Raw genomic sequence first — 12,858 nt, forward strand, 5'->3', positions numbered from 1 at the left:
CCAGCTGTGCTTTTAGAATTTCTTTTCAGAGAGCTCATTACTGTGGTCTGCAAGTGCTGTCAGAAGACGTGAAGTTTGATGTTATTTTTCTTTCAGTCAATTGATGTATGTATCCTGTATCAGTCAGATGTCCAGTAAGCATTAAACCTAACATCTCATTATCATTAATGAGGGAAAAGATTATTATTGTTAACGACAATTGTGCCTGTCTGATCTTGGAAAAAGTAAATGAAAAATGTTCTACTCTGCATGTTGTTTGCTAACTCTATCCAACAAGTGAAACACGGGCCAAGTATATTCTATGTAAAATGAGTTGTGGTGCAGGTTCCTGGGTGGATGTAGGTTGGAGGATGCTCTGGAGGGGCTGGGAGGGTCAAGGGACTACTGACTTTGGGCACTGCTGAATAACACTGCATCTTCTCTGCGGAGTCAGTGCCCACAGACCTCCTAAGCTGATACACACTTAGTTTGCTAAGCAGAACAGGCGCTGTTTTAGCAACATACACTTGAAAATCAACACTTTCTTTTACATAAGGATCTCTTCAGGAGACTTAATAAAAGCCCTTTTGGACTTCAACTTAGTCTGCAGCAGTAAAACATATCCAGTTCCCTGAACACAGGTTTAAATCTGAAGAACAAATCTGAGTTCTGCAGTGATCTCTCTGCTTCCTTATTCTTCAAAATGTCAGCACCATGTTATTGCTTTTCTAAGCTTAATTATCCAGCTGGTGTCATCTCATAGGTACTTAAATTGTGTTGTGCCTACTATTTGGCTGTTAGCAGAAACTGAAAACGATGATAAAAATTGTGTGTCTGAGAATAGTTATTTTGTGGTTTCATACTGGAATCAAATGAACCTTGGTGAGTTTGACAATTAAGTTTTTTATTCTAGAGTGGAGAAGTATCTATTTGTGCAAAAACACAAAATTTTAAGTTAAATCCAAAATAAGAGACTTTGGATCAAAAAAAAGGCAAAAGGAAAGATTTCCCAGTGTTCCAGATGTTTTTGGTTAAAATCAGAAACACTAAACATGTATGTGCATATATATATATATGTGTATACCTATGTACAGAATACAGCAGAAATAAACACTTTTTTTTAACTATCAGCTTTGCCATTTTCTGCTGTCTTAAGATTTAGACTAACCATAATACGCAGCTAAGTAACTTAGTGAAGGCAAAAATTTATGGAGTTTTAGAAGATGGAGTTTCCTTTCATTGAAGCACAAGAACTGTGTAATAGAATTCAAATGCTGACTACTTGATTTTTCTCTATGTTCTCCCAGGTTTCTCTTGTCCACCTCCTAAAGACTGTCCGGTTGTTACGCCTCTTGCGTCTCCTCCAGAAGTTGGATCGTTACTCTCAGCACAGCACAATTGTTCTTACGCTTCTTATGTCCATGTTTGCCTTGCTTGCTCACTGGATGGCCTGCATTTGGTATGTCATTGGGAAAAGGGAGATGGAGCAGAATAATCCCCTTACCTGGGACATAGGTAAGTTCTCTTTCTTGCATACATATATATGTGTGTGTGTGTGTATACATATACACATAGATCTATAAGCCATTCATTGTGTCCTTTTCAGTTTAACTACTGAGCTTTTGTTTAGTGCTACTTGTAGAGGCAAGGAACTGCTCAAGTCCTCTAATTTCTAGCAAGTAAGGTTGTATGTTGCATGTATATATTTCTTTAAAGTTAACTACATAACAATTAAAGTATGGAAATTTTCGCTCTGAATTTTGACTCAATATAAACACATATAGATATAATGCAATTTATGTTTCTCAAGACTGTGAAAATTTAAATCTTGAGAAGTCTTGACTGAAACTGTAAATGGAGAATTGTTTCTATCTACTTAGACAAGAAATAGTTATTCTCCTTTAATCTTTTAAGTGTTTGAACTTTGACATATGAATTTTGTTTGGATGATTCATTTTCAGTGGGGAAGAGTGACTTGGGGGAGAGGTGAAAGGTATTTTGGTCTTGTTTTAAAGATCACTGGCTGCTTTAAACTTGTAGTGAAGGAGCTGCCCAAATTATTTGTGTCTAATGTGGCAACAGAAGTATTCAATAGGAAATAAATGCCAGTGTGTGAGTAATCTTTTATTAAAGACATTTGTTCTCTGAATTTCAGCACAATCCAGGAAAAGAGATTAAAAATGGAACAGCAAATGGAAAAAGTAGAAATGACATTTTTAAAAGTGAACCTATTTGGGGCAAATTGAAGAATCGAACAGGACAGGGCCAGACAGTGCAAAAGATTAGATGAGAACATTCATCCTGGTTTTATGAATTATGCAAGTTTTCCACAGAGGGATTCCCTCAAGTATGCTAATTATTGCTTGCTGCACATTACTTGCTGAAAGAGATAGGATCTAAAATGCTTTGTATTAAAAACTGTTTTCAAAAATATTGTTTGTCTGATTGGTTTGAAGGTTTTGCTGTTTTACTGGCGAAGAGGCATTTATCAATGGATAGAAGGTTCTCGGACGTTTCGTGTTTAATCCTGCTTTTAGTCCCCCGTTAGCCTGTTTGATTTCTCTGATTCTGTTTCAGATTGATTCTTTAAATTTCAAAACTTTCTTTTTTTCTTTAAGCTTTAGTATTATTATTAACTATTGCACCCATGTATGATGGTGCAATGGGAAAACAATATATCTTATATATGAGCCTGACACTCTTAGGTACTTGTATACTGTTGAAAATATGCTACCTGATCGAGCAGTACCTGGCTACACTTTCATAGGTCATTACAGCTTTTCTGCTCAGGTGAATTTCTTCTGCTCTTTTTCTCAACTGGCATATCAATATCAATCATCCTCTTTTCTTCTTTTTCTTTTGGTTTCTTTATATTTCATCATTTTGATTCTAGGTGTACTTACCTTTAGCCTAAAACCCATTATGTGTTAATTTAAACAGGAGAGGAAACAAGACCAGCGATAAAATTGACTGGAAGAAGAAAACTGTGCTAGTTTTCTTTATGCTGCTAAGTACTAAAGACACAATTAAAAGAGCATGAATAATTTAGACTATGTATGTAATCTGTGAGAAAAAAAGAAGTGTGCATATTTTTCATAAATTAGCTACCTAATAGTGAGATATGTGTTCCTGTCAGGAAAAATGTTTGGTGGAGGCATGAAGCAATCACCTGTGACCAAGGGCTCAGTAAGGTGAATTTGAACTATCATATCACCTATTCTTATCTCCTTTAATTTCTTACTTCTTCCTTAACCTCATTAGAGACTGAATACTAGTAAGTCTGAAGGAAAAATAACAGATACATTAAAAGTGCCTGACCTTCTTCTAGGTGAGGATGTTGGATCAGAAAGAGGAAAAGGAGAAAGAAGATCTATTAAATACACCTCTCCAGTTTACCTGTGGGTTACTGGAAGCTCTGGGGAGTCTTTATTCTTCTAGGGTTTTTTTTATTATCATTATTTTCCTTGCTTTTATAAACCCATTCTGTGACCTGCAGCGTGCAAACCGCACAAAGAAAGGACTGCAGCTGTAGGGGAGACAATACAAAGAAAGCCCACTGTGCCCAAATTGGTCAAATATTGATGACAGAAAAACAAATCCAGAAATAATAATAACAAAAAGAGTCAGTCTGACAGTAAGCAGTCATGAAGAAACGTTTTCAGATTATTTAGGCCACCAATGATAGCTGATCTCAAAACAGTGCAGCAAGAGTGATGGGGACAAGCTGCCTCCCTGCCTCCTGGCAGCCCACCCCTCTGCCTTTTGCCTGCTCCAAGGCTGGATTCAGGAAATCCTCCCTCTTCCCCTGAGCTTGTGGCAGTTATTGCTACAAAAACATTGACCTTCACCCTTCAGTTTTGTTTTCTCTTGGATAATGTCAACATCACTGAAATCAAATTCAAATGCCAATCAAATGGACCAAGAGCCTCATTAAAACAAAGCCCAGCATGTCCAGAAAAGAACCCCTTTACAGGACTCCCGTGTGGGTCTCAACGAAGCATGCTAGCTTTGTAACTAGCTTTTCTCATATTGATCAAGTGGAGTGGACTAGTGGAGGCCCAAGGTGGGAACAGCTTCTTGACAACCTCTCAGTGTTGGCTTGTCTCACCATGAGACTCGTCACTGTTTCCTGGGCAGCCACAGGCAATGCACCTGTACAAGGACTGAAGCACTTCTTAAAGGTGTGTGCTCTTAGGCTTTAGCCTCCTTACCTAGAAAAACTGCTTGATTGTTGAGCTTACAGCCTGAAAGGGATTTTTTTTTCCCCCAAAGAAAGTGTGCTTCTGCATTTTCCTCTGGAAAGTCTTTCTATCACCTTCATGGATAGACTCTGAAATATTTAGATACTATAAATATATAATAAAATTGCATTGCAATGACTCCTGCTCAGCAAGCTCATACATTATTGCCCAGCAAATCCAGATGATGAGATATTAGCTCTGTATCTGTCAATACGGTTATTTCTACAGTTCTTTCTAGTACTAAGTAAAGCATTTGGGGGCTAGTTTTCTGTTTTGCTTTCTAAGGAGAAGAGTTCTAGAAGGTTAAAATATTGGAAATAGGCAAAAAAAGAAAAGGGAGTAGGGATTTCAGAAAACCCCAAACATCTGGCAAAAAGCCATTAGTTTGCAAAAAAAAAATAAAAATAAAAAAAATAGGACCTATGAAGTTTAAACCTATGTGCCACGTGTATGATCAGTAATAAAAGATTGTGTCATTTCTTCAGTCAAACTAGGCAAATCTTATTGCTCTCTACATACAAGATACTTGCTGGTGAAATACAATGAAGCTAGGTCTTGGCCCTCTACTTGTTGCTGTTTTTGGTACTCTGATGGTCTACAGATGATGAATTTTAGCTATCATTTCTTTTAATCTTAGGGAAACTTCAAGTGGTGAGAGTGCTACGTCAGTCTCGCACCATATACCTCACAGCATCCATGTAGGAGATGTATTGAGGGGAGAAAAGTATGGGCCAAGAGTGATTTAGCCAAGAAAAGTGAGATTTGGATTTTACAATGATTCACAAACTGAATAATACAAATAGGAAAAATCTTGCTTCAGTCGGTAATAAAAGTAGTGCTATGGAAAAACAAAGGAGGCATTCTGTTCTCTTGTGCCAAGGCCTCAGCTGAAGTTTTTTTGTATGGTTTTGGATAGCATATTTTAATAAAGATATAGACAATGTGATAAGAATTCAAAGAAGAGCAAAAGGAATTTGAGTATTTGAAACTGACTACTTAGTGCAAGTAAGACAATAGAGCATGATTCTTAATTTGGTATTAACAGATTTTCATTGTCAGACTTTTTAGTTTTGATACGGTAATACCCAAACTGGATATTCGGTTTCCATTAATAGACCTTAATCAAACTCCTTTGCAGGAATTAGGAGGCCTTCTAATTGACAACATTTGAAAAAATCAACCCAGAAATATCACTCCTTTACTTTTTTGTTAAAAAGAACATTAAAAAGAAAGTATGCTTTCTGTTGTTCTCTGGTGGGTGAAGAATAGTGTTCAGCTAGCATCCAGCTGAAGATCTGCTCTAAGGAGGAAAAACTGTGCCAGGAACAAAACCAAGATTTCTTTACTTTTTACTTGTGAATCTATTTTTGGTTGGAAGGTAGAGGAAGGAAGAAAGTTTTTTCAACATCCTTCCTCCATTTAGTGTTTCCCCAGAAAGCTTGTAGCACTGAATCAAGATCAAGGTCTTCCCAACATTTTAAAGCTGCACTGTTTTAACATAATACTTTTGGATCTTGCTGTGCTATCAGATATGCACCATAGCCCTGATCTCAGAATTTTGACTTAAGTGGGAGAAGCATTTGGTTCCTGGTATCTATTTCTCTGGCTAATTTAAACAAATGAGGTACTTCATTTGCATTTGGATTGGGGCAATGGGAGTGATAGTTCTCCCTGTGAAAATACAAAGAGCAGAAAAGTGTATTTGCTGTGCTCTTACTGGGCCTAATTGTAAGCCTTCCTTTCATTTTTTTGTCCTCATTCAGAAAGCATTCTCATTACAAATAATTTAAAATAATGATTACTTTAAAATTTTGGTCACTTGGGTGCAAAATGAGAAAGATGTCGTTTCTGGGAATATTATTCATGAAGGGTCGTAATGTGGTAGCACTGCAACATTTACCAGTGCAGCACGGTGTTAAAATCTGTTTTCCCTGCATAGCGCTGGTATTAGTATTTTAACTGATTACATGGAATATGAGGAAGATATGCAAGCTGGGCACTGTGAATCGTCAGGTGCTTGAGACATTTACCTCAGCAAGTTTCCCCGTCTCAGAAAAAAAGCTTTTTCCACATGCAACAGCTTGACTAATGTCTGATAAAAATGTGACTACCAGACTGATCATTCCACTCACCTGAGATAGTGTTAGGCTCCTTTTCCTACTTTTCCATTTTTTAAATCCCTTGCTGTTACATTCTACATTGTTCCCCTCATTTGTTCTCTAGTGAAACAGGTATTTAACTGAGACGCAGCATGCTTTTCTGCAATCTGTAAAAATAAGATTATTTTTGGTTAGCGGACACCAAATAGAGGCTAGACTGTGTTTAGGCTCCTGACTGTTCCTACAACTCTAATTCCATTGATTTCAGTACATTGGCTCTCATTTCCACAGGTTTTACTGATATTAGATTACAACATAGGGTCTTTACCGGCTGTCAGCTGTTTTGAATTAGTATGTACCAAGCTACCTCACTTCAAGTTCTTATCAAATATGAAAAATGCCTTTTAGATCTGTCTCTACGTGAAACAGAAAATATTGAAGATGTTTTTTGTTGCTAGAGACATTCATTCTGTGAGAACCATATGAGCTGTTGAAACTCAGCTGCCTTGGATACAGCGAGGAGATTAGGAGAAGGCCAAGAGTCAGGCTACTGCCTCCCTTAGATAGTCAAAGCTGTCAGGTATAATTTGTGTAATCATCTTGAAAAAAATTTCCTTCCTGTCCACCAGAAATTCAGCTATAACCTTTTATTAGTCCAACCACAGTAATATTTATAACATTCTATCTATGTAGGAGTTATCAGAACTAAACTAAAAATATACATAAATGACCTGTGCTTATACAGAAGATAAGGGTATACATTTACTTTGGGAGGAGCTTTAAAATCAGGACTACAAAGATTATTCTTCACTTATTTAAATCTTTATTTTAATAAAATACTTCAATTTTCATTTCAGATTTTTCTTCATTTCTTGTTAGTTTTGTAATCCACAGGACTTCTGGAAACAAGAATTCATTCGCCATAGTACTTTCATGTACTTTGCAATATAAAGGTTTCCTCTCTTGGTTTACCACACACTTAGTCAGAGCCTTTAGAGGGACTTAGATATCTGGCTCCCAGTGATGGATTTATATCCTGAATTAGTTTTCATGACAATGAATGGGGAGATTTGGGTGCCAAATGAGTTACATAGCAGCTGAGTGGAGCCAGTATGAAATACTGAGAACAGGATTGTATCTTCAGTTCCTTTTGCTCAGGGCTTAGACACCTTGGTTTCGGTTGCAGAGAAGTCGTTATCCCTCTTCACAGATGCTGGAGGACATATATGTACCAATTATTAGAGTTCTCACTAGTAGTATTGACATAAACTCATGTATCTACCTGCGCTGAGCTTGCTGACCATTTAACTGTGTTTGCCCAGTGTTGCGTCTGTGCCAGTAAGGTCTGCCACCTTGTGCAGTGGTTTGCACTCTCTTCCTGTTCTGCACAAGCAGCTTGGTGTTACCTGAATCTAGAGTACAGACGTGAAGGAGGCTATACTGCTGAAAAGCAACACAGAAGCCACTGATTTCTTTTGGCTGCAGAGAGGAAGAGATATTGTTACTGAATTTTCCTTCCCTTTAGCAGAATAGCTTGGGCATAGGAACATGTGAGTAAGGTACGGAAGACAGGAATGTACAAACCAAATGTTTTTGAGGGCTTCATTTTCTTTCCTTAAACTGACTAGACTTCAACGGACAAGGGGTCAATGCCAGAGCTAGATGTGAAGGTTTGGACTCTCTTAGGCTGAGGAGAGCAGAGATCAGAGTATTTCACATTTCCTTATACCAGTGAGGTATTAGGGGAAAGAACAGTCCACACAATCCTTCTTCTGCAATTGAATTGACTAGAGCTGTACGGGGTGAGTGAGAAAGAAAGAGCATGAGTGTACATATGCCTTCCTTATTGAGCCCTTCTGGGGTTTTAGACATAGGACGAGGTGGCTGAGGGACCTCCACTGGATGTAGCTGTGAGAGAAGTTCGTGTCGAGACAGTGCACTTCTGGCCCTATGCAGAAGTTGGCTGGTTGGGATGAACTTCTGTTCTTCCCTGCCTAGAGCCTCAGATGCAAACTTAAGGGTATGTTCTTGATCTTGAGCTCCTAAATTCTGTTCTTAGTGGGATTCTCTTCAATTTTATGGCTCGGGAAATTTTTAGAGCTAGAAACCTGTTCCCAAGCTGATCTTAAGAAACCTGAGGCATACTTCATTAGCTTTCTTGATGTCCTAAGCAATTCTGCCAGAAATTCTGAATATATGGGGTTAAACATATCCTTAAGAATAGATATTTGTGTCACTAGTACATGTATTCAGGGTACCCTATTTTCAGTGGAATGACTATTTTTAGGTATGTGCATATCTAGTTCTTTCTCTAACACTATATTTCAATGAGCCAGAAATGTTTCTGGTGCTTTTGGATCCAGCATAAACATGTAATAGGCGATAATAGAAATTATACTGGAAAAACAACTGTCATTACTCCTGTACTTGGTTGATATAACATACAACTTGGTATAACAACAATTAGTTTCCTGATTCTTTGTATTTTAAAATGATATTAATTCTCATAATGGAAGTAGGTAAATATTCATGCATCACAAAGCTTTTGCAAAGGAGTTAAATGATTTGCTACAAGTGACAAGAAAGTTGATAACAAAGTTAAGAGTTTAGGATTTTTTTTTTTTTTCCTTTTTCATATATGCACTGCCTTAATTATTAATAAAATGTCATTCACTTGGATCATTCCAGCTTTACCTCTATACGGAATTTTCTTCTGTTAGAAACTTAATATTGTCTTTGAATGTGATTTGAGTAGTTTTTATCAAACCCAAGCACTCAAACAGCAGAACAAAAAGAAGTATGAAAATAATGAGATTTTTTAAATGTACAGTTTTTGGTCTGCTTTTTAACCCTCTAAATTTCCTATTTGAAACACACTCTTAGCACTTTTCATATCAAGGAACCTAATTTCAAAAAACTGTGAAAGACGAGATTCTGAGTGATCACAGAACTCCAGAATTTGGGGCTATCAGAAGATCAGCTAGCATAACACACAGGGAAGAAAACTAAGGAACGGTCATTTTTTGACTCAGGTCATATAACTGGTCTGTGCCTGTGGATAGCTGTTCATATTTCTGGATTCCAGGCTTACCTCCAGGAGTTTGAGTCTGGACCAAACCAACTCCAGTAGTTTCAACAAGTTCGGTTTATTAAGAGTTAAGATTACTGTGACTGGAGTCTCGAGGATGGCTGCAGCTTATGTCTGCTCCCGCTCTGCTGGCAAGAGAAATGTTCATGCACTCCCAGGTCCATTTTGATCGTGTATGTCCAGGGTGTGGGAATAATGGTTTAGTGTGGTTTTTTGTTGTTGTTGTTGTTGCATTCATAGATGGATCCTCTTCACAGCTTATGAAAATACTTATAAATTTCCAAGACTCTTGGCCAAAAAAGCTTTATTCTAGCATAAAATACTGGGCCAGCTTCACTATTCCATACACACACATCCGTCAGGTGAGAGCTGGCATGTAAAGAATTATGAAACCTTGCAGAAGAGTGATGAACTTCATGCTGACTAAATTGCATAGACCATCACTCACTAGCTGTAATCAATCGTTCATCTCAATCTGTCATCACTGTACCTGAATGTTTGATTTTCATCTCCATATCAGTCTGCTCATTATGTTTTTGATTATTCGTATTTTTATTTTTTTTTTGCAATCACAAACAACAGTACCTGTTACTTCGGATCTGTGATCCTTTCTAATTTTTTAAAGAGGCCGTTATTTTAAAAGAAGGAATAGAAATAACTGTATCCTTCCTGAGCACTGCCATCTTCACTTTAGTAAATGCATTGTAAGGCTCTGCTGAACGGCGGGCAATGGTACTGAAGGTCCTTTTCTTGCGTGGAATATGCATATGTCTGTTCACCTGTCTATTTCTGATGTCTAAGGGAGGAAAAAAGTGAATTAATCGGCTGAAAATTCATTTTGAATTAATATATGAAGGAAATGGTTGATGGCTATAACTCTAGTAAAATATTTTTTGGAGTCACTATCTTAGTGACTCAGCCAGCCAGTTTGGGTTATTCCCTGCAGCAATTACAGAAAAATAATTAGTCCTTGGACTGTAATGCATGAATAATAATTAGGAATAAACCCATTGACTTAAATAAGACAACCACTTTGAAGCTATTAAACATTTCAAATCACCTATCTCACCAATAATTATAAATCATATTTATTACATTTTACATTTTCTGTAAAAGAAAAGGAAATACTGTGATACTGAAGCATTTCACAATGATGAAATATTTTAAGACACTTGAAACAGGAATTTAATACCACAGGAAAATGACTTTTCTTGAAAATTTTTCAATATTTTCATGGGTGTTTGGATTGCCTTAAAATTTAACCTTCGATATAAGAAATGTATTTCCTATATTGCAAAATGAATACATTTTCCATGAATTAATATTTGTGGCACATAATTTCCAATCTTGCAATAACTAAAATAGTTAAATTCAGTATAATCAGGAAGAATCTACAGTGAATAAGTGTATTTATTTGTTTCAGAACAACCATTGAACATTTCTTTAGTTTGCTGGATACCTCATCTGAATTATTAAAACAATTCTGGTATAGGATATATTTGAGAGATGGTTTGGGGAAACTTACAGTGAGAAATAGTTAAGAAAAAAATCTTTTTTTTTGTCTGACTGAACTACACTTTTGAATTAGGCTGAGAAAGGTCATCTATTTTTAAGAGAAAATCCAGGCTTTTCCTATTTGTATATCATCGTAACTGCCCACAATTTTGGGTACAATATGAGCAGAGATTTTTTCATTTGTGTGTCAATCTGTTATAACCAACACAGAGAAAAATAATTAGTAAAAATGGATTTTACACACACAGCTGTGTTCACCTGGATATGTGCTAGAAGTGTATATAGAAACCTGTCCTCATGTGTTAAACACCAACACTTACAAATGAAGGCCTCGTGGACTCTCACCTTTAAACCTGACCCTTTCTTTCAGCCTGCCTTATATGTAAAATACGTCCTGTCTAGGAAATATTTTTTGTGTTTATATCTCTTGTTTCAGACCAGTGTATACCAAACGTTGTCAAGAATTATAATATAAATTTGAGAATTTTTGAGGGAGTCATTCAGTCTTGCATTTGAAGAACTGAAGCACTGAGGTGTTGGTGGAGCTGTGCCAAAGCAGTCTTGTTTGCTGAACTCGCCTGAAACACCTCCCTTGTGTTCAGTTTAACATTAACGTGCTTCTCAGATGCTCTGGGGCTTGATAGATTTTATTCCCTTTTTCAACATTTTCCAGCTGAAAAAAGATGTTTGAAATATCAGAATTTTTCATGAGAAGTAATTTCCTGTTTTTACTAAATCTTTTGCATAAATTAGATTTTTTTTCTTGCATGAAGTCCCACACATAAGTACTTTTGCTATGAGTCAGACTACAAACTCTCTTTCTTTCTCTTAACATTATAGTCATTGGACTTGGCCCAATGGTTTAGCCTAATTCACAGCTGATATTTTTTTTTTTTTTTTTTTTTTTTCTCCTGTTCCTAACAATGGAAAAGATGATTCTGGCCACAATATTTTTGTCTAACAATTCTGATCTTTTTGTCTCAGACTGAAACTGTTTTAAAGTAACCCTTCTTCCAACAAAAAAGCAGGACCTTTAAAGTGTATTTTAATGAATTTCACAGCCCTACTCTCACCTGATCAGATACACTGAAATGGAGAGCACTCCACTAGCTCATCAGAATATAGGTGCCAATATGACATAAGTTGGAAAGAAATATCTCATACTCAAGGCAGGTTCAATTAATTTCATTATAATTTTCTCTGAACTGCACTAATACATTTTTAAGAGACTTTAGCACCTGTGCAGTCTTCACATTCCTGGCAGGGAGATGTTCTGTATACAATTTTTTACTAAGCTTATATTGCTTTGGGCAAATATTGTGAAACAAAAACTTTAAAGTTTAGTGCAGCTTTAATGTGTGATATTAAGACATAGACTGTTGTAAGAATGGTAGATTAGCTTTGTGTAGACCAGTGAACTCCTTTAGCCTGGCAATGATTAAAATGTGATTAAAAGGATGCAAATGCCTTTATTGAAGCGGATGTGAGGTTTTTGTGTAGCTGTTAATACATTTCCAGGCTTTTTATACGGGATCAAAATTTTTTATATACTTTTTTAAAGAGAAAAATAAAAATCTAGTATGTGGATGGAGCCCCTGAATCTGTCAAAGTTGAAAATGTCTTGCTATGTCCACAGGTAACCGCAGTTTACCTGAATATCAGCCATTAATTCCACAAGCAGTGTTTATGTCAGTGGAAAAGCTGTATCTGGACCAATTTCTCAAAGCATAATAAAAATTCTCGGTGCAACATGTAGAGAGTAAATCTGCTCAGTGCAAACACCATGAGAGGTAATAGTCACGAGAGGTAAAATGACCCTGTGATCTTTCCACATAGCTTCCGGTACAGATGCACTTGAATTACACTGAGTGCAAATTATTCAAAGTTGCAAATATGAGATGCAGAAATCTTGCTCAGTCTGTGAAAAATTTCATCA

The 12,858-nt window shown here is 36.6% G+C and overlaps 1 protein-coding gene across 1 annotated transcript in view; it reads left to right on the forward strand.

Moving 5' to 3' along the window:
• The window catches only part of KCNH8 (potassium voltage-gated channel subfamily H member 8), a 197,030-nt gene that overhangs the window by 124,083 nt on the left and 60,089 nt on the right, over window positions 1–12,858 (forward strand). Inside the window, exon 7 of the mRNA XM_062567830.1 lies at window positions 1,287–1,494. Within this exon, the coding sequence (XP_062423814.1) occupies window positions 1,287–1,494 (208 nt within the window). The remainder of the gene's footprint in view (window positions 1–1,286; window positions 1,495–12,858) is intronic.

This window comes from Rhea pennata, chromosome 2 (assembly GCF_028389875.1).
Source record: "Rhea pennata isolate bPtePen1 chromosome 2, bPtePen1.pri, whole genome shotgun sequence".
Taxonomy (NCBI): Eukaryota; Metazoa; Chordata; class Aves; order Rheiformes; family Rheidae; genus Rhea; species Rhea pennata.